Source organism: Macrosteles quadrilineatus, unplaced genomic scaffold, assembly GCF_028750875.1.
Source record: "Macrosteles quadrilineatus isolate MER2022 unplaced genomic scaffold, UCM_ALF_1.0 Scaffold_1__1_contigs__length_201487025, whole genome shotgun sequence".
Taxonomy (NCBI): domain Eukaryota; kingdom Metazoa; phylum Arthropoda; class Insecta; order Hemiptera; family Cicadellidae; genus Macrosteles; species Macrosteles quadrilineatus.
The window spans coordinates 4,498,408-4,525,292 of record NW_026542594.1 but is presented as its reverse complement, the minus strand read 5'-3'; the positions used below and the strand labels follow the sequence as shown (position 1 = coordinate 4,525,292).

Here is a 26,885-nt window from a genome sequence, read left to right as displayed (position 1 = left end):
ATTTAAACTGTGAAATAATAAGACCAATTCTACTAGAAAAAGTAACAGTAATGAATCAAGATCGGGCTAATAGTAATAACTTAGCCATACAATAATTAATTATCTGTTGCATGAAAATCAACAGAATCGGATGATCAATTGAAGGTTATTTGGAACAAAATAAAACTATTGTTTTGTTTATAACTGTTTAATAAGTATGTAAAGTACAATAATAAAAAAATACTTCAGTTTTTATGAAGCAAACATTTTGTCAGTAACTATCACACTTGCAAGGATATGTAACTCAGTCAAGTAAGTGAGAATATTGTGATAAACAAAATACTCCCAGCAGCCATCGAGATGCAATGTGCAAATGAATTCTTCTTCGCCTTAAATTCAGTCCCGAACTAACTGAATTATTTTCAGTGTAAAGATAGAAAAGATAGATTCTACACATTTTGATTTAATACAACTCATGTTGACATTGATACTAAAAACTCAAATACAGACGTGTGAATAAATTAATTCTACGCCCATCCAAAACAATTGAGTGACTTGTAGTCTTTCCCAATCATAAAAAATAATATATTTAATAAAAAATTAGTATTCGTAGATTACTAAAAAAGGTAAATTAGAGATGGAAATACATAAATCAATTTGCTAAAATTTCATGACAAATTAGGAGAACACATATACACACTTTGATAGCCATTGAGGAGACGGTAAACTACTAACTATTGCATGTTGCAGCTATTGGATAAACTAAACAATTTATTAACTTTTCTATAGTTTTAGTGTTAAGTTTAAGTGTGAACTGGAAAACCTTCAGCTTCTAAGCTTGGTCCCCACTCTATAATCATGAAAGTTGCCTAAATTAATCTTTGCAAGTGTGATTTAAACATAAGTGAGCGAATCGCATACATACTTCAAATCGTCCAGACACTTTCATACCGAATGCACTTGGAAATGGGTCAAAAGTTCAGTCAGTTTAGGACCTGAGGAGGGACTTCGGCTTCATTTTTAGTATAAATTGTATTTATTTATTTTTTTTTTTTTACTTATTAGAAGTAGTCATGAAAATATCAATACCGTTTGATGTTGATGGAAAATTTTCAAAACAAGGATTTTGAAATGTATAGTAGCATTGAGTATACTCGTACAAGTATACTCAATGATAGTAGTAAGCTACATATTTTTTTTCGATTTATAAGCATTTGTTTTGGCATAAGTTAATTTCCATGCATAACTACAAAGGCTCTAGTAGTTCCTTAGTTTGAAAATTATTATTCAAAACTACTTTATTTAAAAAATCTTATAGTCTAAATGCAAGATTATGAATAAGAACATTTATTGAGTTTAAAAAGAGATTCGTATGGTCAAAGAGTTATCATAGCATGATATCGCTGATAGTCCCACCTCAAAAAAGAACACAGAATAATTAATCAACAATATTAAACAAGTGTCAAAAATCAATTAAAATATTCTGTTTGTCTAAAATGCCTAAAACCAACTATTAACGTAGTAATATAATAACAAAAGTGAAAATTGAAACCGAATGTAGCTTTAGCGGTTGCAGTCTCGTATTCCTAGGCTAACAATCTAACTGGGCTAGGTATATAAACTGCTCACATCAACAAAGAGCAGTTGAACACAGGTTTTGATCATTAAGTAGAGTGTATTTTACATGGTATACAGGCATGCCAGCATTATAAATTAAAAATATAAACAAATATACATCTTAATTTGTTTTGTTATATACATTTCGATTCACATGTAATGAGTACCACGTAGTTTTAACAAAGTTTGTATTCTATATTTAAAATATTGTGTACTGGTTCTTTAAAGTTACTTTACTTGTGTATAGTTATTCGGTTTTTACTGATTCAAACAAGTTTTATCTTACAGCCAAACACAGTTCCATATGGATAACAATACCTTCTTTGTTAAGTACGTAGTATTTTACATCCACCCTTCTTTAAAATAATTATAATTTCATCATCACAAACGAAAAACATGATTTTGATTGTTTTAAATTATAAATAATTGTTAAGATATATTTTAAAAACAATTTAAATGAAAAATATGGAACCTCACATTATATTTGTTTACATTTAATCAAATAACACAAGAAATGTTTTTATTTTATAAAATAAAAACTAAATGTCATACAAATAACTGTGATAATAACTGTCATCAGCTAAAGGAATTTAATAATCATAACAATCATTCTCATTCTATTATAATTTAAGAATTTATTCATAACAAATCTCATTGGGACATAACAGACAATATTACGAATGCTTAATAGGTATTAAATCGAATGTCAGTTTAAATTTAATAAAATAATGTTATTCTAAACTGTTGATACGTCAGTGTATGGTAAGTTAGAAATATTATCCAAACTTTAGCTGAGAACTGTACAACAGTTTCCTGTTACCTTGGAAAAATGGCACAATCTTAACTGTTTTGACTAACCAGACAAAAGAAGGCATGTTAAAATATAAAAAACATCAGAGATCTTAAAAATAAAACACGGTATAAAAACAAATTACTAGTCAATCTTAACTAACAGACAGCTCAGTTTCCTTCAATTACATACTGATATAGATTAACTAGTTTAAAACAAATTAACAACACAACACATCGCTTATAAAGATTTCTATTTTACAAGAACACCGGGGTACTGCGATAATCAACAACAACAACAAATATATCACATTCATAAAAACTTCACACGATAATAATGAAAATAACCAAACTGAAATACGTACAAGCATTGCACAGTTAAAGTATACGGCAAAAACTTAACTATCTGTCTGTAAAAATACGCGCACACGGGCACACACACATACACGTGGTCGAGGAGCCATTGAAATGCATATCGGAATCATAAATGTACATCTGAGTCTGTAAAGCGCGTATACGCACTTTGTCTGATAAAAACAACTTATCGCCTATATAGGAAAGAAATACTGGGTAAAATGTCCGGCCGAATGCGGAATGTAAGCAGAGCGGAGGCTTGCAGGCTGTAGGCTGTATCTAGGAATGTGTTGTACCGACTATGCTGTCACTGTCACTGTCCACTGGATATGTAGGGTCTGTCACTTGGCTATCCTAGGTTATGTACTGTCTAACGTTCTATCCACATTTCCAAATCATTCTTACGAAATAAAACACACACATTTTGTTAGTAAATGTTAAGGCAATGTCGTATTTCACCATCCCAACAGTTGTATTCATTAAAAAGATAATTGAACCCCTATGGAATTACTTAATGGTCAAACATTGTATGTAATCTGAAGTAAAGTAAATGTCTTGTTACATTTAAAGGAAGAATATAGGATGAGAGTTAATGGCCAAATGTTATAAAAACTAAACTAGCAAAAGGTCACTTCGAACATCAAATTATGTGGTTGAACATGCCATAATACAAAGAATGCACTATCATTTTGGTCCCAAAAATATAAGCTGTTTAATTACAGTGATGGTAAAAAGAAAGTACGGGGAAACATTAAAAGTAACATGAGCTAAAGTGACAAGATGATAAATGTATTCATCCTTAGATATACGACTAACTCAGTTGATATGTTTGTATTTTGATGTAATTTAAAGCCTATACGACGTATGCTACAAATCATTGATCATTGTTCTTATTCCTAAAAGAAATTCTACCATAGATCAAACGGTTAGTCTATGGTTCTACTTTTAAAACAATATTTTTCAAATCTGTTATACCATGATAAGTACTAATACTTTTTTTTATTAATAAGGACACACAAGGGTTACTGTATGGGCTTAAAGTGAACTATTATTATCTAAAGGCTATTCCTTGCATATAAAAATAATACTTGTCTTCTTATAGTATTACGATTTTGTAAAATGAAAATAAAGTATTTGGTCTTGTATAAAAAAACCTAACTACATTCGATATGAAGATTACAATTGACTGAACGTATTTTCTAATATAACCAATACATTAAGTAAATAAGGGAATGCCATTAAATCTTAGAAGTAAAATAAGGTATACAAATTAAATGCATTTTAACAAGATTGAAAATGTGGATAGACTCAGCTTATAGGTTCTTTTAAATATGTACATACATTCATACAGAGCAAAATACACATTATCATCCTAATTGCACTTCAGTTTCATGATTGGGTAAAAAATTTAAAAGATTCACAAATTGGTATAATTTACCAGTACCATAAAATTCATTACCTATTCTAAATTTAAAGATATGGATAGAGAAAATATACATCAAATTTGGAATCATCACAGATAGTCAAAATCATTTGGAGATGCCCAAGATTTTGGAATATTTTTTCTGAACTTTTAATAAAACATCAAAGCAGCATTTACAAATTTAAAAAATCACGTTTTGAGTAAACGTGCACCACCAATCACACTAAAATATTTCACATTAATACAAAAAGACCCCTCCTTAAATTGTACACTGAACACATTCTTTCTTATGATAAATAGTATATAAATACAACATTGACAAGACCACATGGATTAGTGTCAGATATTATGTAGTTACTGTATATGTAGTTAATGACGATAATGACATTTACGGACAGCCAGAAGAAAGGTGAAGAAATCTTTTACATCAAATTTACAAAATTATATTTTAGAACATGTACTTGCGTCATACTGTAATATCTGCTTTGAACTTCTTGGGGAGCTCCAGATGGATATTATACTACATAAATAGTCTCAGATTTTAATAGAAAAGATATATGCAAATATGTGATAAACCGTAATATATCTGTAATTGTTAACTTTTAAACACATATCACACTTCCAAACCTGGATACACACAAAAATGCATTTCCAAAAAAGCTTTAGAAAGAAGCATATTTTAAACTTTACGCTAGAAATATAAGCACATTGCATGAATCACGGATAATATTTTTAAACACATTAAAGTAGAAGTTTAGTTTCATTTGATATTTACGACTAGAATAAGATAAATTTGGTAATATAATAAATTTATAATATTATGCATAATCTTCAACATTTACTTAAGTTTCAAAAACATGCTTATTTCTCATTTAAGTTGAATTTCTCCATTGTATTACCTCTATTTCATGTTTGAAGTTAGTCGATAAAGAAATAAATTTCTACAGTGCACTCAATTTAGATTTAGCAACAAGGCGATTGTCAGAAGACGTAAATATAACAGAATTATGGTAATAAAATTCAGTATAAATACAAAACTAATCGAAACCGTAACGTTTTCATATGAAAATGTTCTAAACAAACTATCGAATAATAACAGACAGCCCATTAAACTAAATTTAGAGACAACACATAATCAGTACATCAAGGTGTATTACCTTAAATTCATTAATGACATTTTATCAGTCTCAAAACAAGATCTATGTCTCTCCTTCGAGTTTTACTCTTTTTATCGTATGGTTACTATCACAGGCACTTTCATCGGCATTATCAGTTTTTATGTTAGAATCTTCTGTATTTATATCGGATTCCTTTTTCACTTCTGCTCGCAGTGTAGGGTCTAAGTCTTCAGGCTCTTGATCCTTCGCTTCAACTTTTACAGAGTCTTGGGGAACGGGGGAAGAATCTTCACTAGGTCGTTTTTGATTGTTTGCTCTCTTGGTTGTCTCCTCATCAGAACTGCTTGGCTCTGCCTTGGGTAGTGGAGCCATTCGACTGTTTCGACATAGTTGGTCCAACAAGGCCTTGTTGGACATGTCTTCAGGACGCTTCATCTCTCCTTCTTTCACTTTTGCAGACAATCCTGATTCTAAGCTAGATCGGATTATTCCATCTAAAAAGCTTCCATTTGCACCTGTACCGTCATAGAGAGTTTCAGCTAACTCTCTTGCTGTTTTTCCTAGTGTGGGGGGAGGACTTAGTGGCGTTCTAGCTGAGTCTTCCTGAAGTCTTTGGATCATTTGAGATGCAAAGAAGTGATCGGGAGTAGGTTGAAAGCTTGGATTTCTAGGATATTCCATTGGGATATGGGGGAAAGGATTTGGAGCCCAGAAAGGAAAGGGAGGTGTTGCACTATATGGTAGAGAAGGATCAAATATAGGAGGCATCTTCAAACCATTAGGGGTTGTGGGTAAAGGGGTTTGAGGGGTGAATGGCGTTTTAAGCGGTTTTGATGTAGGTAACAATTTACACTTATCAGAGGCGTTGATGGCTGGAGATATTCTAGCAGCAATAGGATCTTCTTTAAGCTTAATTTCCTCTTGAACTGATTTAGGCTCTCTTTTTCTTGGCCTCATTAAATGCCTCTCCTTTACTTTGTACTCCAATGTTGAATGGGGAACACCATAATATGACCCCGCCCTATGAACACTCATTTCCCCTCTTTGAACAGCTCGCACTGCTTCAACTAAACTGTCCCTATCATAATTTCTATATTTTCCTCTTTTAGGCCTAGTTCCTTTCCCTCCGGATGTTGTGCCCGAGTTGGTTCCACTTGTGGGTGGCTTTGAAGTTGGCGCATGGTGCAGTTTTCTATCATCAACATGATTGTTATTGTGATTCCTCATGATAGGAGAACTACATCCAAGGGCTTGAGAAAAGTCTGCTCTCCTGTAATGATCTAACCCATGAGGTGTATGAGGAAGATGATGTAAGTCTGTAGGCTGTTGGAACTTTTGACTAATGCTCTTAGCTATGACATCTTTCAAACTAACACTAATGCCTTTTCCAATCGAAGTAGGGGACGAAGATTCACTTCTGCCAGCACTTATAGGAGGAGAAATTACTGAATGCTGACTAGATTCCCCTATTTTCACTCCTAAAGGAAACATCGAATGATCTCCCGGGCTGTTTTTAGGGACTGGTTTAAAGGACGGAATTCTTAATATCACATTTGGTGGTGTTCCCGAACCGGATGTTTCATCATCCTGGGCAATGCTGGAAGACGGGCCAGGCTCCCCAAGACGTGATCCGTTTATAAAACTTCTGTCTTTTTTCTGCTGTTCTTCCTGTATAAGTCTCTCTTCAAGCATCATTCTTCTTACTAACTCCAGATGAGACATTTTTAAGTCATTTTGTGATTCTGTTGGGCTTCTCTGAGGAGGAGAATTCCTACTACCCATCGTAAAAGGGTTCACGGTTCCCAAAGGGTTCGCGCCTAGTAAACGATTGATGTACGGTCCCAATGCCGAATGGTCCAGTCCATTCAACAATTCTGAAGACAGTGGAGGAGGATACATGGGGTACACCGGGGGTGAAGACGATCCATCTTCTTTTTTGTCTGAAAAGGTCTTATTCCCATGTTGTAAAAGTGTTCTTAACGAATCCGTCCCAGGAAACCCTCCACTTTCACTCGAAAGTCTTATAAAGTCCTCTATTGAGATGATTGGCCTCATGAGAGCCTTCTCAACCTCGCGCTCTTCTTCTGCACCAGAGTCTTTGTCATCGTCATCTTCTTGATCATCGTCATCTTTGTCTCCTAGCAGAGCCCTTGCTTTTGCTGCCACCTGGGAACAAAATGTGCCATCGTTTTAAACTAATTTAACCATTAGTATTATTTTATATTTAAACTAAACTACTCAATCAATGACGTTTGGCCGTCCAATAAATGATATTTATTTGATTCAATTTATTAAGGTCTTAATGCAGTGCTCTTCATTTGTCATATTATCCTTTCGCTTAAATATATATTTTTACTATTAAGTATTGTATACGGTATTTGATTTGTTGCTGATGATTACCTGTTCTGGGCTGACAAGGTGCGAGTCCCGCTCTCGCTCCATGGCCAGCTTGTACACCTTGTTCCTGAGAGTGGACCGCGGGATGCCGTAGATGACCGCCGCTCGCCGAGTGCCCAGTTTGCCACTCTGTATGTCCCGCAGCGCCGCTTGTAGCTCATCCTCCGTGTATGTGCGTCGCCCCGCCACCGCGCTCAGTCGCGGCTTCGCTCTGAAATCAATCAAACTGCTTTACCTACTAAAGGCACACTTACAACGCACATAACGTATTCTAATAACTTTGTTGAGTATTTTTCCCCCAAGAGTTTCTTTGCTACAAAGTGTTTTGTAGCTGGTAATAATAAAGCTGTTACTACAAGTATTACGTGGCCACTTCCATTCATAAGTATCCATGAGTATAGCAATATTAATGAGTAGCTCCCTAATTATAAGCTCAAATTCTTTAATAATTCAACCATAAACTAGAACTGTATCTGAAAAATATCTTAAGCTCTTGTGTGTTAAACTGAACGCATAAACCATAGAATGTGGTGTTTTATTTACTTGATGCTAAAACTTGTAACTGGCAACCAACACATTTCGTGACTATTACATAGCATTTCCGCCAAATTATACTATCAACAGAGCTTCAATTACGTTCACTCTATGAAACCAATTATTTATTGAACAAAAGATCCCAAAAGAATCTACGTGTTTAAATTAACATTCGCATTCAAGTTTATTCCAATATGGCATATTACGACGATTGTTATAAATTTATTTCAGTACTGTATACGTTCAAACATGAATAAGATAAGCATAAGTCAATATTTGTTATGTGTATAAAACTTTAAAATAAGCTTTTGTTGTAAGCCAACTAATTCTTAAAACTGGTAAAAATGTAAGGTTTATTTAATTTCAGAATAATTTGTAGTTTCTTCAGTAAATATGATAAAACCTTTTATATATATCGAGTGTTACTTACTTATACAGCCTGTTGATAGCGGCCGGCACCTTGAGGCTAGGGGAGGGTACGAGCCGCTGCAGGCTGGGCGGCGTGTCCGGGGGCGGCTCTGCGGGGGCGGCGGGGGGTGGTGACTTGGAGACGGAGCTCTTGCTGAGGTCCAGAGGCTGTTCGGAGGCGCCAGGTTTGGGCGGCTCGGGTCCCAGGTACCAGGGGAAGGGCGGGTAGAGGGCGGCGGGTGGCTTCCCCTGACTGAGGGCGGCTACGGCGGCCAGGCTGGCGGCCATGGAGTTGGCTACACTCTCCAGCGTGGTCATGGCGGGGCCGGGGGCAGGACTGCTGTCTTCTGTCACACTACTGCTCACGCTACCTGCAGACGCCGGTCGCTACAACACAAATACCATCACTCATAACCGTCCACAACAAAGCATCAATACAGTAATATTTTGTTTTATTACACCACTATAATATTTGTCTCTAACTGTGCCAATTCATTTCATTAGTCTACTATATCTGCGTTGCCTCTTGTCACGCCACCGAGTAAAAAAGTCGCCAACAGATAACAGTTAATCTGGCACACGATCTGTGGGGCGGGTCGATGCGATGGACCACAGAGTTTGGGTACTTTTCACGACAAGGGGCGGGGGTGGGGGCGGGGGACTCGCGTGTGCAAAAAAAGGCTATCAACTTACGTGGGACACACGGAGGGTTGTTTATTAATGAGCTGCTGCGGCTATACCGCTTCACCCCACCTGCGACATTTGGCAAACAATATGCAACTGCACGCTGTATTGGATAGTTTGTGACTATGGGTGGGCCTTTGTGAAAGAGGATGAGCTCATTCGTTGATTCGCATGCATCATCATCGTCATCATCCTGTTGGTTGTGAACAATATCGCGTCGAATAAGCGAATTAATTATTAACTGTCACAAAACAGCATTAAAATTTCTCTTGCTGGTGGACTGTCCAGTAGGCTACTCACTACTAATGTGAGGGCTCATCTTCACAGTATACCCAAGGGAGAAACAAACACAATAATAAACCCTATACAGTAGTTAAACTGAAAGGTATTTATTGGTTTGATCACTCTAACTCTCCTTATCTACTATCACCCCTATCACAACAATTGTTTTTATCATTTTTGAACATAAAAGGTGGAAACGGTGAGGTTTAAACGATAATGTTGAAAACTTAAAATGACTTGTGAACTTAAAAACTTAAAAAGGTTTTTGTGAAATATCGTTCACATTAAATTCTTACATTATAATATTTATTAGAATCTTATGAGAATAATGCTTATATATCAAGAGATTGCATGTTTATTACAATGCTCTGTATTTGTTTGTATTATTTTTTAAGGTTTTTGTCAGAAATGTGTGTACTGAAACAAAATATTTCTTATTATATTATTTTTAGTTTTCTTTTAACTTGAGAAGTAAAAATTACGAGCGGTTTTTTAAGAATACGAAATTCAATTTTAAGCTTGTATCTGTGAGAGTGCACGGCGTGCTTGAGGTGTAAAACACCTCAGCGGCGGCGGCGGCGGCGGCCAGCACCATGCGAGACCTCATATACATTTACAACGACAGCTAATCCATGCCGGACCTATAACTCAACCTATTCTTTCGCAACGCCGCATCCATATGGTACAAACTTCCCACGCTTGTACCCTCCAACAGAGTTGCCCCACTTAACCTCAATACAACTCCACTTTAGATGAAAAAGTGAAAAAATAATATTGAGTCACTAAGTAAACTCAATAAGCCATGATTGACAACCTAACTAGGGTTTCCATATTGTTTACACTAAACTACTACGGGAAACTAAATATAAGTTAATAATTTAAAAAATATATATATAAATATAAAAGTATAAAGCAATGTTCTACATATATCATTATCACAATAGCTATTGTGACTTCTTTTCAAGTAAGAAATGTCATATTTTAAAATAGTTTTATAGAACTATGACCATTGGAATTTAAAATTCAACAATAGGCTATATATTATATTTCTAGGAAGAAAGTTAATTTAGTTATTTTTTAGTTTCAGGTACATCTGACTGCCTATAGACCACCCCTCCCAAAACTGGTACCTGCCAAAAAAAAGTACTGTATCACATAAAAAAACAACAAATGGAAAACGTAAAGATTATCAGGGCAAGTTCAGATACATTTACCACTAAATTCAGTTACTCTCTATCCGATTGGGGAAAGATTGAAAACTTTTTGTACTAATATACTGTAGATTGATTTGTAGAGAAGAAAAGTAGCCTCATGTTTGTAGACAAGCAATAACGTGTGATGTCCCGTGCCACCTGCTGTCTGTCACATTGACAGTTTCTCTACGGATCAGTTTAATATAGGTAATTAAACGGAATGTAATTATAGTATATACAGCGATGAATTAATGCACACTGCCTCACTGATCATGCATGCGCAATCATTTCCTTAATGCAACCGTAATATACAGTTCGTTATTCGATTAATGGCAAGTTTGTACGACTGGGGATTGAACATGTATCGTCCAGTGACAAATGCTATATGTTAACAGTAATGTGATGACAGACAAACGACATTATGTGCTTTCACGCATCCGATGCTTCCGAAAGGGATAATGTACCGTGTGTATTTGATTATTGTGTAGATTAATGATGTTCTCATGATATATCCTAAGGGAAGTTGGGGTTTTATTCGTCACGTACATATTAAAATTCGTTTTTCAACTTTTAAGCGCTCTTTATCAGATGTAAAAACGCCGTTTAAACGTGCTGGATTTATTACACAGGTGTTTAAAAACACAGGAAACCTGCAGACGAAGTGAGTTTTTTTTCATTTATCTGGTTGGATTATCACCAAAATATTCCCTGAGAATCGTCAGATTTATTTCTTGTATAAATAAAATTAATTTTAATGAATACTTAGGTTTTCGCAAAAGGGTGTGTATTTTTTAGGAAACAGATATGTCAGATTTTATCAAAATGATCTCTAAACAAGCAAACTACAACAGCTTATTTTATTCTCCATAAAAAAAACATTAATATATTAAATTCTCAGTTTTTTACATATTTTTATAAGGCGTACAATTAATAACGCTTTTGCAAACTAATATTTTTTCTTGCTAAGCTTTACAAAATTGTTGAAAAATAAATTGAAAATTTTTACTTTTAAGGTGTCAAAAATGCGATGAACTAATTTTTAGACCGTAACCGGACTCATAAAACTCTGCTTTTATAGTCAAATCATACTGGTTCTCTAAAGCATTCGAATTAACATGAAATTGTACGTTTTAGCGAATTTCCCATATAAGCTATTACCGTCGTACTCATAAAATAGAATAGAGTAGAATAGAATAGAATATATGTGTCCGTTAGCACAATAACTCGAACAAAAATGACCCGATTTTTGAACCAGCATGAACGGACTATGGGAGCGAGGGTTAATAGTGGGTTTTATGGGGTAAAAATTGGCTTTTTTCCATTTTTGACCCAAAAAACATAAAACTTTTCAATTTCTTTCTAAACCACTTTGTAGAGCTTAGAAAAAAAATTAGTATATTGAAGCGTCATTATGCACCTAATAGCTACGGAAAAAATTCCAAAAAGTTGTTAATTTAAAATTCCCATGTTATTTTTATGGACAATAAGTAAACTATTGTAGTTTGCTTGTTTATGAGCATGTTTTGATCCAATTCGGAAAATGCATTCATATCTTACCAAACTATTAACATAAAAAAACACTTTTTTACCCTCCCTATTGCATTAAACCTAAGTACTCGTTAAACTAATTAGGCCTATATTTAAATAGGGAACAAAAATGTGATATTTTTAAGGAGACATTTTAGTGTTAATCTAATCCGGCAAATGGAAATTAGTTTAGTCTGCAGGTTTGATGTGGCGGGGGTATTTACTAAATTGTATGGAAATCGGAAGATATTTACTCGAATTATCGTGCTAATGGGCGAATATTTGATATTTGTATAATATGTACGAAGTTGAACGGTTGGTGTTTTTTGCCTCTGGGGACATTACAACGAAAAAGTAAATCGATTACGAGTCTTTTTCCTACCATGAGACTTGCGGTAACAAATTATTCACTATTTTATAGGGAATGCTCAACAATTTTCCTTAAATCCTATACGATATAAGATCGTATGGTCAGCCTTTTGTTTGTTTTTTACCCGACAGTCAAGTATTTTAAATATTTGTCTAGCGAATCCCTGGGTACGTAATACCATAGATAAAACATACTCCAATACACAAGATTAAAACTGCTCTAACTCGCACTAGACAATTTTTAGCCTCACGAAAACGTCTTGTCTGATTCAGCGTTAGGTTTGGTCACACGAAATACAATCCCTACGTGTACATTCATTCTATCTGGCTGGTCTTACCCAGGTTTTAAGGTTTTTACTAACACTTTTGGTAACAGAGACAATGTACCAGTGTCCTCTATGATAATGAGCAGTCCCGTTCAGTTGCAAAGTCACCAAAGACACATATATATCTAGTTGTTTATCGGGTGTTACACTACTGTCTTTCATATATTTAAATGATGACACAGTACAGACCTGTTCATCGATCAGTGACGTCACTGTGACAGGCCCCGGAAACCCAGCTTGGCCTTGACGAGCTTTTCATCAGAATTTTCCAACATTACTCATACTGTAATACATGGGAGGCCAATTCCGGGATGAAAAAAAATTATGTTAAAAACGCTACAAGTACTTGACGACATCATATGATTTACAGAAAACAGGATTTTAATGCAGGATCCCTAAGAAATTGCTTTGGTGATAATTGTTCTCCTTGTGACTTCAAAATTCACCATTTCCTGGTAAAATGATAAGTTCCTATATTATATTAATTATATTATAATAACACTAGGACTAAACTTTATTCAATAGAATACTGAATACCACAATGACAAAAAGTTACAAAATATAAGGTATATTTTAGTAAATATTTGTATGTTATTTTACAAGTGTGCTTAGAGTATCTTCAACATCATAAGTTTAATATTCGAGGTATAGATAACTTGTTGAAATATTGACCCAAAAGCTGGGATAAATTTTTCAGCAATCTAAGATATCAAGGGGTTTGAAATCTGTACAAATCACGCATAAATCAAGTTTGGTAGAATATTTCATTCCAAACATAAATGAAAATCAATATCTGGTATATTACTACATTCCTGGGTATTTGTGCGGTCTACAAAACTGTAAATCCAAATCCACAGTACAGGGTCACTACAGCTATGGTATACACGCACATTGCAATGTTTTGTACGGTCTACAAAACTGTAAATCCAAATCCACAGTACAGGGTCACTACAGCTATGCTATACACGCACATTGCAATGTTTTGTACGGTCTACAAAACTGTAAATCCAAATCCACAGTACATGGTCACTACAGCTATGCTATACACGCACATTGCAATGTTTTGTACGGTCTACAAAACTGTAAATCCAAATCCACAGTACAGGGTCACTACAGCTATGCTATACACGCACATTGCAATGTTTTGTACGGTCCAACAAACTGTAAATCCAAATCCACAGTACATGGTCACTACAGCTATGCTATACACGCACATTGCAATGTTTTGTACGGTCTAACAAACTTTAAATCCAAATGCACAGTACATGGTCACTACAGCTATGCTATACACGCACATTGCAATGTTTTGTACAGTCTACCAAACTGTAAATCCAAATCCACAGCACAGGGTCACTACAGCTATGCTATACACGTACATTGCAATGTTTTGTACGGTCTACCAAACTGTAAATCCAAATCCACAGCACAGGGTCACTACAGCTATGCTATACACGCACATTGCAATGTTTTGTACGGTCTAACAAACTGTAAATCCAAATCCACAGTACAGGGTCACTACAGCTATGCTATACACGTACATTGCAATGTTTTGTACGGTCTACCAAACTGTAAATCCAAATCCACAGTACAGGGTCGCCATAGCTATGCGATTGCAACTCATGCATGTTTAATTGCCATTAATTTATAACTCTTTGTGATGCCGCCGAGGCTAGTTGAGTTGCATTGCAGTGTAGATAGGCTGACCTTTGTCCGAAGGCCGCCTAGTCCTAGTCCTAGTCCTAGCCGTTGGTCGTGACTATACAGGACTATCGCATGGGTAATACATGGCAGGAGCTACCGAACGGGCAACTAGGACAGGAGGTCGACACGAGGGAAGGCAAAAACCGTCAACTCCCAGATGTTACGAACAAGGGGACAAGGCGAATGAATTGCATCCGCTGTAATGTGAAAACTGTAACATCAATTGCAGCCTGACCATGGTAAATCAATTTACACAAGCTTCGTTAGTGCAAATAAATGATAAATGTGCCATTACGTAACTGGCGAGACTCAACTACTAGTAAGGTCAGGCGGAGTATGGCTCTTTGGTGTGAAGTTTAGGTGTATTAATGAACACAGAGGTAATTGCTGGTAGTTTTAATTGCCTATAGGTAAACCGTGAATATTGTCCAAGCCTGGTCAGTGAAGACACATTTGGTATAAACTAGGTCCACAGGTTTAGTAAATAGAGTTATGTCAGAACCGATGGGACCCGGGGATTGGAGGGACCGAGTATTAAATTTATCATTGTCTATGGTCAAATAAATAGGTAACCATTGTTAATGAATAATTTCTTACGTTGTAATATTAATAATAAATAAACCAAAGCTACACAATGTTAAAACAGTCCAGAGTTTAATAGATTGGAATCTTTTGACTGTATTTTTTTTTTAAGTGGGCAGTCTGTAAATTTATAAGAGTAAATTTCATGTTTTATTACGACTACGTTTTGGTTGTACTGTGTATCGTGGTTTCTAAACAAAATTGAAACTGATGAACTTGCGTACCTTTGCAAGCTTTAATTATTCTACAGATCCATATTCCTTATTTCATTTGGTTAGTGGTGATACACGTAAATGTTTCAAACGCAGTAAAGAAATCTGTAAAGAAGACGAGTGAACTGAGTCGCCAATACTATTAGTATAATAGCCACTGGCGCCTGGGTGTTAATAGTATTGTAAACTGCAACTAGGCTAGTACATGGAGTGGCAAGTTGATCCGGCTAATGTAAAAGTGTGCTCGACTCAACAATGTACAGGCGAAACTGAGACTACAGACTCGATAACACTTGTTCTGAATCAGGAGAATCGTTGACAGTCCTTAATAGAAGTTGAATGTCACGTTAAACGCGTTGGAATACATCATTTTCGGGAAATATATTATACAGTACTCAAGACATAATCGTATTTTATAAGGACAACAAATATAACAAAGTATTTAAAATCTACGGTGCAGCTAACATTGAAATGAGTGTTACATTATACCTTTGTCCAATAATCTTAATATAATATAACCCCCCCCCCCCTAAATACACTTTCCCTTTAGAATTTTTTTAAATTATTTGAAAAAAGGATGCTGTTTTTGTCATTTAATTACTTCACTCAAATGTATATTTTTCGTTTACTGTTCTGCAAATTTATATACATTTTTATTGTTAGATTATTAGCTACTAAACCAAAAACAAAGATAATAAAGCAATTACTGGATCAAAGGTGGACTAAAATAGCCATTTACTGTTATTCAAACCTGTTAAAGTTTACAAAACCACGCACAATACTTAAAGAACAATAGTACTTTACTACAGTCAAGACAACAATGTTTTGTTCGGCTATATGGTAACGTAAAATGAATTTCTAGAAAGAGTTAAAGATTTTTATAAATTAATGGTGACAGCAGAAGATTCAATACTTAAAATCTTTCTTGCTAACTGTCCAATTCACAACTTACTTATTATCCTTTAATTAGGAATTGTCAAAAGAATATTTCTTTCAATTTAGTTTTAACTCCTTGTATTTGAAAAATTAACTCCATAACTCGTTTATTCGACTATAAAGAAAATATACATTTTATAAGTTCTGTGACAATTTATGTAGATAAAATTAGATCAAACAAGTAGCTACAATTCTTCCAAAGATAGAATTATATAAACTAAAAGAGTTAGTTATGGCCACATTTGGGTGTATACAGTATTCGTGTAGTATGTTGTTTTGATTAGGTCTGCATATTTAAAAATTAATTGTATATTTACCATTGGCCTTACAAGGGCATTCATTGTGGTTGTTGGACTCACCGTACAACTAGTTTTTCCAAATTTGTTGCATTGCTGAACCAATATTTCAGAGCTGTAGAAAAATATCCTCACCGAATTTTAATTCAATTTCCGTTTTAAAAGTTTTAATTACATTTTATGTAATTTGTTAATGTTAGAAAGCATACGTACCCGTAATGTATACGTAGTCATAATTTCAAATAAACACCCTCAGATCAGCTCATAAATGGTGTATACCAAAGCCATACAAAGTACCTTCACACGGTAAAACATATCTTCAAATTGTACGAAAAAGGGAGAATATTAGCCGGTCCTACTGGGACAACAAAACTACAGTAAATAGCCTGCAAATGGTGTACTAAACAAGAATGTAAAATATTACACGCTTGCAAAACATGTCTTTGTATGTAAAAGACATCTGGATAACTGTATTGCATTTTTAAATTCTGTCAACGACTATATCAATAAAATTGTTTCATACAATGGGTTGGTTGAGAAGTTGATGAGAAGTTATTATTTATGAAATGAAATGGTGTTTATTGCCATGAACATATGAAATATAGAAGCAAAATTCTTAAACATACAGTGCCACAGAAAATCCTACAAAGTTTCAAAGTTGATTTGGAAGAACTTAGGTTTCTTATGAAGCGCCCTAACTTATTTTATACAACTAACCTCATACCCACACAAATACCCTGACGAGGCGACTTATAAAATAGTTTACTGTCCCGGATTCAAGAATTTAACTCTGACCCAGACAGTTGAAGCAGCGCAGTATGGTTGTGGTATTTAATTTGCAAGCGAAGAAATATTTCATAATGGCGCACTTCCGATTCCAGCTAGGAACTAGGGAGTTATAAAGACGGTCGGGTCTAGGCTAGGGCTAGGAAGTATTGAACAACGCATAGAGCTCGACAAAGATGGCGGCGATCGAACAATGGCGGAAAGAGGCCCTCCAAAATGGCGGCTTTCCGGCACCTTTCCGTTTTTTCTTGCGATAGGGTACCAGGCCAGGATATGAGGGCGATACACGGCTATTCACATAGACTAATAGACAATAGACAGCCATTGTTTGATTTGTATCGTTGTGAGATTGAGATTCCCTGTAAGAACTTAGACAAATTGGAGTCAGGTTTTAAAAGTTTTGGCGTTATAATGTTTACATTATTGCCGTTCTTTGGCTATATATATAGTGAATCGCGACAACAACTATAGTTGTATAAAACAATCAGTACATGAACTGAATATCAAAATTAGTAGTAGAGGTGCTATTTTGTAAGAAAAACTACAAACACCTACGTTTGTAGGAGAGGTTCCTTGGATACAAGTCTAATAACTCGTTATCAGGACAATGCCTTATATTATTTAAAATGCTTTTGTCATTTAATTATTTTAGTTATAAAAGGATTGTTATTAGAGAACTGCTTGGGTTAGTCTCTTGTATGACGAAGACAATATATATTTGTCTTATGAACAAGTAAAAATAAGTAATACACCAATGATAGTTTTACGATATTAAACTCTACAATATTCAAAATAATCCATTGGCTGTACACTAGATTTTGAAGCACGAATTAATGATGCACATATGCAGCTGCACACGTAGCACGTAGCTTTTCAGTTGAATTAGTTAACGTCTCTAGTTCTAATTAATTAGACATTACATGGAGTGTCCCACTTGCAGGTCCCCAAGTGTCATTGTTCAAGAGCTAATTTACATTTAGTTTTTAACAGACTAACCAGGCAGGCTTGTCATTTATTTAACTATTCACAACTAGACAAATGTAGTTAGTGTTTTTAATGGGTTAGTTAGCACTTTCTAGGATAATATCTATGTTTTGACATTCATTAATACATTTTATTGCCACAAAGAGAAACATGCAAAACTTTGTTGACTAGGAGCACAGAAATGCGTCTAGTATCTTGCAATGTTTTCGGCCGCGTTTATTAATATTTTACTTTTACTGAGAAAATCCTGTAGCTCTATCACTCATAGTAATATTTAGAAACGGATTAGAGAAGTGCATCCCACAGGGGAAAAGCTTACTGACTTACATGTACCAAGTTTTTTCCAAGTTATAGTTTTTAGTAAAGAAATTAAAAAAGGGTGATATGGTTTATTTTTATATTAATAGTAATTATAACAATATGCCATTAATTTCAGAAGCTTTGTGATAGTGATGTTAGTGAGTAGCTATAATTTTTTGAAGTTTTATTCTATGTTGACAAAACTGTTGGTTTTCGGAAGAGGAACAAGTTTAGCTTTGCTACCACACTGGGTAAAATAAATCTATTGCGAGTATATGATAAATGAAAATGAAGAACATACATTTTTCAAAGATCAGAACCTTTGTAAGTGTAGACACTTTATTATTTGTTTACGAAAGAATCTTTTTTGTTAAATGCGCATTGTTTAGTAATATTACTATATTGGTTACATAATTTAGGGATTAAGAAATCAAGTTTTTACAAAATGTAACACTGCTCAAACATCTCAGCATGGGAAATAGTTTTGTTTTGTACAATATTGTCCAATAATTAGGCCTGATAGCTTTACATGACCTATATTCTATATCACATGATAAGATTCAATGGTAACTGTTTTACAACAATGCAGCACATACTATAATTGTATATTGAGAATGAGTTTATTGTACAAACACAATATTATTTACCGGTCTGTATATATCTGGCAAAGGTTTATCAATGGTGTTTGAATATAAGATGTCGTATTGGCATCACTCCCGCCTTAATTATATCATCAACAACTGTTATAGAGGTGTAAATAAGAATAAACCAAGCATTTTGTGTGCTGTGTAGTTAGGCTACATAAAAACTATAAAATTGTATACAGGTAAAAGGGTGTTAAGAAAAACGTAGCAAAACTCAAGACCTAAAACCTTCTTCTTAACATGACCGTTTACAGCCGGGAATGACGGGCTGTGGTGTGTCGGGCGGGGCGAGGGCGAGATTCGTTATTTGGGCCAATATTTCAGCGGAGGCCGGTTGTCAAGAGTAGTTACGCAATTAAATGTGCATCCATGCATAATGCATCAGCAATATGCATAGACCATGCATGCATGCGTCTTGGCTTCCCGGCCGGACTGCAACCTAACTACCCGAGTGGAAATTTGTTGGGCCGTAGAATGCAAATTAATTGGGTTAGAGTTACAAGAGAATCGCCCCCTCTGAAAGTGTATGCGGGATCCGAAACTGAATTAAAATATGTTTGTATATTCCTTGTATACTTGTGGTATTAATTATAACCATTAGTTAATCCATATGTGGATTAATTACCCGGTACTTCTAGATTAGCTACTATAACAAACTTGACGAAAAGTATTCTTCAGGTGAACAATTAGAGAATGTGATCGGTCCGAGTGGGACAGCTGGTGGTCTGTAAAGATAATAAGCCTCTAGCTTTCACAGAGAGGTCCAATATAACGAGCATGCAGCCAACATGGGCAAGTCAGTGACGTCATATTACAATTGATGGGTGTACGGATAAATTCACACAAACATTGGTGAGTCAACATCAGTCATACGATTGTATTCCGTACTTATTGATATTAAATAGAGGTCGTCGAGTGGTCAAAAGCTCGACCAAAAATATCTAATGCACAGACTCCTCTACGTATTTTCACATCACACTGTAAAGAAAACGTGTAAATGGAATATCTTCTATTTGTTTTGATTTTCTGTGTATATTTCGTTGTAATTTCGTCACCAGCATACCTATAAGGCTTATGTTATATTTTTTTTATTTTAAATTCATTTCTTGTGCTTATTTTTGAGCCCATTTTAATTTATAAAGGGATTCTGCACACCTACAGGAAAATATCTTTCTAACAGTATGCGTATATTTTCCCTACGATGCATACGAGCTGAGATAAAAAGTTTTAAAGAAACATGCTTGCCTACAGTAGATGGTGTGTGATTTATGTGCATTTCACAGTTGCGTGGTTGAGTTTCCCATAGAAATGTGTTATAATATGTATGGCATAACCCACACGTTGTTCTAGTCCAAGATTGTTATAGCAATGCATTTTATGGTCAAGTGACGTTTCCTTCATTTTCCAATCCAAAACGACTTCGTTTTAAAATTTTTTCGACTTACAAAATCTGAATATTCCAGCTATTTAAGGATTTTTATCTAAGCGATTCGAGTTTTTGAGTTGTTTAAATTAAAATGTAGAGAACGTAAAAACAAAAACGTTAGAGCTTCCCCAGCTATTTCAGTTTTTTTCAGTTTTTTAGACATCATAAGGATAGTGTAGTTTCAAAAGAGATTCTGTTAACTTTGTGGTATGGACTCGAAGAATTGAAGAAAGAAAACTTGAACGAATATTGACAAGGTTTAGCGACTTAGTGTTTTATTATTATCAATAAATTTAGCAGAAGTCAACTAAACATCCTTCTCTTCACCCAAGCCTTCCTCTTTGCCATTCCTTCAAATGTACCACATAAAGTTGAACTCACAGGCGCGTGCGTCAGCGTGTCCGGGTGTCCAGGCTGCAGACACAGGTTACACTTGTCGGAAGGCTCCCAGTCCTGGGTCTCCATAGGACTCTCGACACAAGCCAGCTCGCTCGACACCAGCTTCTGCAACTGTCTCCATTTTCTTCTGCCCATCAACTCTTCAGCGACACGTTCCAAGCCTGCAAAACAAACAGGATATCAGTACGCTGCTCAGATACTTAAAGCTACCCATGAAAACACTACATTTCAAGAGCTTCGTCTCGTAAACGGTTATTTAACAGTTCCATAAGACATAACAAAATACCGATGATGTATTTAGTGAGTCGGTGGCTCAGTCGGTAGCGTCGCGGACTTCGGGCCCAAGGCAGGATTGTCGTGGGTTCGGATCCTGGTCACTGCTGATAACATTTTATCACCTTGTACTGTACCGGCTCACTCCTTGCTTTGCTGTAAAGCTAAGTTTACACTAGCATGTAGCAGTGGCGCCACTTTTACTGGCTTCAAAGTGGCGCCAAAAATGGACCGTGTAAACCCCTAATGACGCGCCATTTTTAGTGGAGAGGCGCAGTGGCGAGCCAACTGGAGTGACGCCACAAATATATGTTTTGACAAATATTAGTGGCGCCAGTAGCGACTGACGCGCCATCTGTACTGACGCGTCACTTGCGGTGGCCCGTGTAAACCACAGTTCCAGTGCTAGTGACGGACGTCTAGCTCCATTTTCATTTGTTTACCTTGCTTGATCTCTGTATAGACGTGTGTTTTTCGGTGTTAATTAGTATAATCTTTTGTTTAATTTTATATTAATTAATTAGTCGGGCTTAATCCGACTCACAATGTCACGTGCTTCCTCCAATAACTCTTCACTAACCACATCAATCGCCGTTCCTAACACATTCCGAACACTCTCAATGCTATCGGACATTTTGAAGGTAATCCCTTTACTTTACTTTGATGTTATTTGTTGTATAAATTGTATAAGAGACAACAGCTACAAAATAAAACCAACCATTTCTGTGCAAAAAACTCGAGTGTCTCCATGAAAATGGCGTCATTAACAGTGGCATGGCTTGAACACTCCCTTTTGTGTGTAAACCGCTAGTGTCATGACACTAAAACTGGCGCGATTTAGTGGCGCCACTGCTACATGCTAGTGTAAACTTAGCTTAAACGATCCACGCACGGGCGCTTAGTCTATGTGGACGGGCAAGCAAGGTTAAAAGAGGCCGCCAACCTCTTTAAAAAAAAATAAATAAAAAAATAACTTTCAGTTGATTGGTTGAAATGCAATTCATGTCTTCCTTGCCTAAAAAAGGAACAACACTGTGTAACTAGTGGTGCGGTTTACATCCCTTGTATATTAGACTATTTGTTGGGTTTGGAGCACTATTACTTAAAATGGTGTGTAATTCTTCTTAATAACTCTCGTTGGGTTTGGTGATAGACATTTAAAATACACCAAAATGTGGTTTTATACACATTTAGCCATGATATTTTTAAGTAGAGTCACTCCAGGATATTTCAAACAACCCATATCATAAAATACTCAATTGGGTTGATAATAAAGAAAAGGTGGGTCAAATAACCTTTAATCAATGACAAAATTCGAATAGGTGATGACAAGTCACACTAAAACGATAATGTGTAACCCTTATATTCATAATAATTAGACTATCAGAAGGATTTAACGCGGTTTGAAGTCTTACGCAACAGTTGAAATGCCAATATAATCCTAATTATCTAAATGCAACGCGTGATCTCTCACACTATACGTCTGCGGTCGTAGTTGAAGTTGAATGTAGGTGTTTTATGAGGGCGTTGACGATTGTTTCCTAGCTGATTTCGCGGTCCAGTTTCAGCGATATGATTGTTCGTCGGTGTGATAAGGCACGGCGTTGTCGATAGTTGGTCGAGGTAGAATGGTAATCGATAGGTCGAAACAGACCAAGTCATATTCAGCCTGAGGTTAGACTAAACATGAGTACCATATCTCGCTTTACACTTTATAGATGTGTAAGCCTACTATAATTTGTACTAGCTAATACCACAGAGAAGAAAATACTTATCCCACGGCAAATCAAGCAATTTAAAACTGCAAAAAGTATCACGCTTGCTTAAGAATTACGTTTAACCCTCTACATCGATTTCGTTAAAAACTCTTAATTTGAAAAACACGTTTTTTATAAGAACGCTTTCAACGACTCATGTGCAAATCTATTTTAGCAGCCCTTGCTGTACATCGCATTTTCAAAAATGTGAATTTAATGTTTGGGATAAATTTTAAAAGGATAATTCGTTTTGTACTTATCAGTTTTGTTAATATTTGTGGTCATCATGCTGTATTGCAATGGCTATCACACTTTATGTTTTATACTTTGCAGAGAAAAATACAACGAGGTAAAGTCATATATCTGTAAAGGATCAAAATTCTCACTATGAGACTCACCTTTTCAAACAAAGATTTAAATACTATACAGTTATTAAACGTTCTTATTGAAGTCCGATCAGTGACATAAGATAGCTCTCAAATACAGAACTGTATCTGATATAATTATTGGTTTTATATGTCCAATAAACTATATAAATAAATACGATTAGAAAGAATAAGTCGTATAAGTCTCTTAAATGTTTGTTTCAACTTCAAGAACTCTTTATTTTTCGTTTTGCTGTTTTTATAGTTGAAAGATATTTTTATACTGTACTAGACAGGCGGCAAACACTCATTCCGATTAGCTAAAACCTCCATCGCGTATACAGTATTTCACTCAACTCAGGCTTATTTTATACTCTAATTACTAAGCTCAAGTATCAAGTAGTAAGTAAGAATACATACGCATTGTCTTCACTGGATCGTTCTGTATTACGTAACAATACACTGTAAACGTGTTAACAAATTGGGGGATTTAAATTTACCAGACAATTTGGATAGAAATCAATATAATAAAACGCGAATTCTATGAATGGCAATAGGCGAGTTTAATTTCACCAGTAAGCTTGTGACAAACGAAACTGAGAAATGCCACACAAAGTAACTGGATGATTCAACACATAGTTGCTCTAAAATGTGGTCTAAATGTGTTGGTCCTATATCATTCTGTTGCTTGGCAGTTGAATAAACAAAGACCGCTTGAATAAACGAAGAATCAAACAATATATACACAGAATTTCGTTGTCCAAATTTATACTTTATGGTTTACGATATCATAAATTTTTATCAAAACAATTATGTTTATCCTTCGTATTTATAATTACTATGGAATCTCTTAAAACCTATTAGGAAACATCTGTTAAAAGGAACCCTTTGAAAAAATGTAAAACGTGTTTGTATTCAAAACAGTAGTGTACTTCATAACTAAAGAATGTGATTATTCTCGTCAAGAGTTCAAGCGACTAAGGCCAAAGTTTGAAAATGAACAAGGGTCGAAAAAACATCCACTTTAAGGCCTAAATTATGGTAATTCACTAGTAAATTGACATATTTTTCTTCATACTTCCCTAATCTCTAAATTAAACTCACAAAAAGAATTAGGTGTTCTGTTTATCTCACAAGTTAGTCAGCTACCAAAATCGCTTCCATCTACGACATACTAGTAGTTACATCAAATTACGATATAAGAAATTACGTAGCCTAGAAACATACTGTATTTGGGAGTTATTGATCAGTTTTGGTCCTTAGAAGAAAGTTATGCATATCAGATTTTACCCCACCTACGCAATAATGAATTCAAGTTCAAAAACTTAGGTGTTTTACACGATCAAGCTGTATATCGTAGTTAAATAAACAGAGTAACACAATGATAAAACAATTGATTACGATGGAATGAATTTAAAGAATGGAACTATTTTCTTCGTCAAAATCAAATTATAAAGTGAAAGGTAATCGGCTGATATCTTCTGATATACTCACACTTTTGACTCTTAGGAAAAATACTAATTTGGATCTTCAACTCGTGTATTGAGAAAACCCTTTTCCGCAGTATGACGGAGGATTAATTGTTACTATTTGTTGTCCAAAATATTAACACTACATAACTCTATTGAATCATAATGTTATTCATGGTGTCTTCATTTGAATTTGTTGTAATATATGTGTTATTTTGCGTGTATTTTGGACTTAACAATTGTAACTTTCCCGACACTTGAGGATATTACGAGTCCACAAACAATCTAAGGTAAGGTATTAGAGAAGATTTCTGACGTGTTGGAACAAATATAAAAATAATATGAAAGTGAGGTTACGTTTCCAACCAAGTACAAATGGTAATATTAGCAGGTTACGCGCCACTTTAGCTGTCAGATATGCAGGCTAATAATATTTTAATGTTCACCCTTAACCTAAATACCCCCGCCGCAGCAAACCTGCCGACTAAGCGAATTTCCATTTGTCTGAATTGATTTTCAGTTAAATACATTTTAACAAGGAAACTAATAAAGTGTGTTTTTGAGTAAAATATTGATAGCTTAGTACAAAATAAATAAATTTGCCAAGTTTGATCAAAATATATCCATAAACAAGCAAACTACAACATTTGACAATATTCTCTATAAGAATAACATGGGAATTTTAAATTTACAATTTTTTTAATTTTCTCCGTTACTAATAATCGAACAAAAATACTTTTATATACTAAATTATTTGTTTTTTTAAGCTCTTTAAAAAGGTCTAAAGAGAAATCGGGAAATTTTGTGTTTTGAGGGTCAAAAGTGAGAAAAACCAATTTTTGCCCCATAAAACCCCCCGTAAAGCCCCGTTCCCATGGTCCGATCGTGCTGGTACGCGAACTCATTCAAGTTTATCCATATATAACATTTATACATATATAAAAATTTGAACGAATGGTGTTTTTGGCCTCTGGGGACATCAAAATGAAAAAGTAAATCGGTCCCGGGTCTAGGTCTTACCGTGCCACCTACGGTAATAGCTACTTCCCTATAGGGAAATTCGCTAAAAACAAGTTTATTTGACCAAATGAATTCCTCTTTCCTCCTTTTGTGACACACTACTATAACGTCAACAAGTATGCGTATGTCCCTCACCATATTGTCAATCTATACAGCCGTCAGCTGATAGCTGATAGCATCAATGAAAATTTACTTCAACATCAGATAGTCTCTACTCAAGAATATTACTACAACATTGTATCTTGGCATTCTAGAGTTATTGTAGAAACTGGTATGAGAATTGTCACACTTCGGTCATGAATTCAATAACTTGTTATAACCTGCCTAAAGCTACTACACACCCCTCTACATAGTTTTGGCCAACATTCATTACGTAATTAGGAGGCTAGAGGTGGTCTACTCTTATAAACCTGTCAACACTAATTAATTATGGTACAGTACTATAATTTGGTAATGAATTGATAGCCCTTTCTGAAATATCGATAGTCTATACATTTTTAACTCTTTAGTTCCAGAATGAACCAAAAATATCACTATTTTGTTAGCTTTACTGTTTAAAATTAGTTGAATAAAATGTTACAGAGAAAAATAATAAAACCTTCAGTTCTTATACAAAATATCAAAGCAACAATGTAGAATCAACACATTTAAATCATGTGACATCTTCAACACAAAATAATCCGGATATAACGTTTTTTATGGTGTGCTCTACGTATCGTAATACATATCCTCCGA

The 26,885-nt window shown here is 35.1% G+C and overlaps 1 protein-coding gene across 2 annotated transcripts in view; it reads right to left on the bottom strand.

Annotated features, from left to right (window-relative positions):
• Positions 1 to 174: 174 nt before the first annotated feature.
• LOC128989613 (mushroom body large-type Kenyon cell-specific protein 1-like) overlaps positions 175 to 26,885 on the bottom strand; it is a 49,062-nt gene continuing 22,351 nt past the window's right edge. Inside the window, exons 2-5 of one of the 2 annotated variants that reach the window (XM_054411554.1) lie at positions 21,249 to 21,427; positions 8,642 to 9,006; positions 7,681 to 7,903; positions 175 to 7,446 (exon numbers count right to left, since the gene is read on the bottom strand). In XM_054411554.1, the coding sequence (XP_054267529.1) occupies positions 5,362 to 7,446; positions 7,681 to 7,903; positions 8,642 to 9,006; positions 21,249 to 21,401 (2,826 nt within the window). In that variant the 5' untranslated portion in view covers positions 21,402 to 21,427 and the 3' untranslated portion in view covers positions 175 to 5,361. The remainder of the gene's footprint in view (positions 7,447 to 7,680; positions 7,904 to 8,641; positions 9,007 to 21,248; positions 21,428 to 26,885) is intronic. The other variant, XM_054411563.1, reaches the window with a different exon arrangement.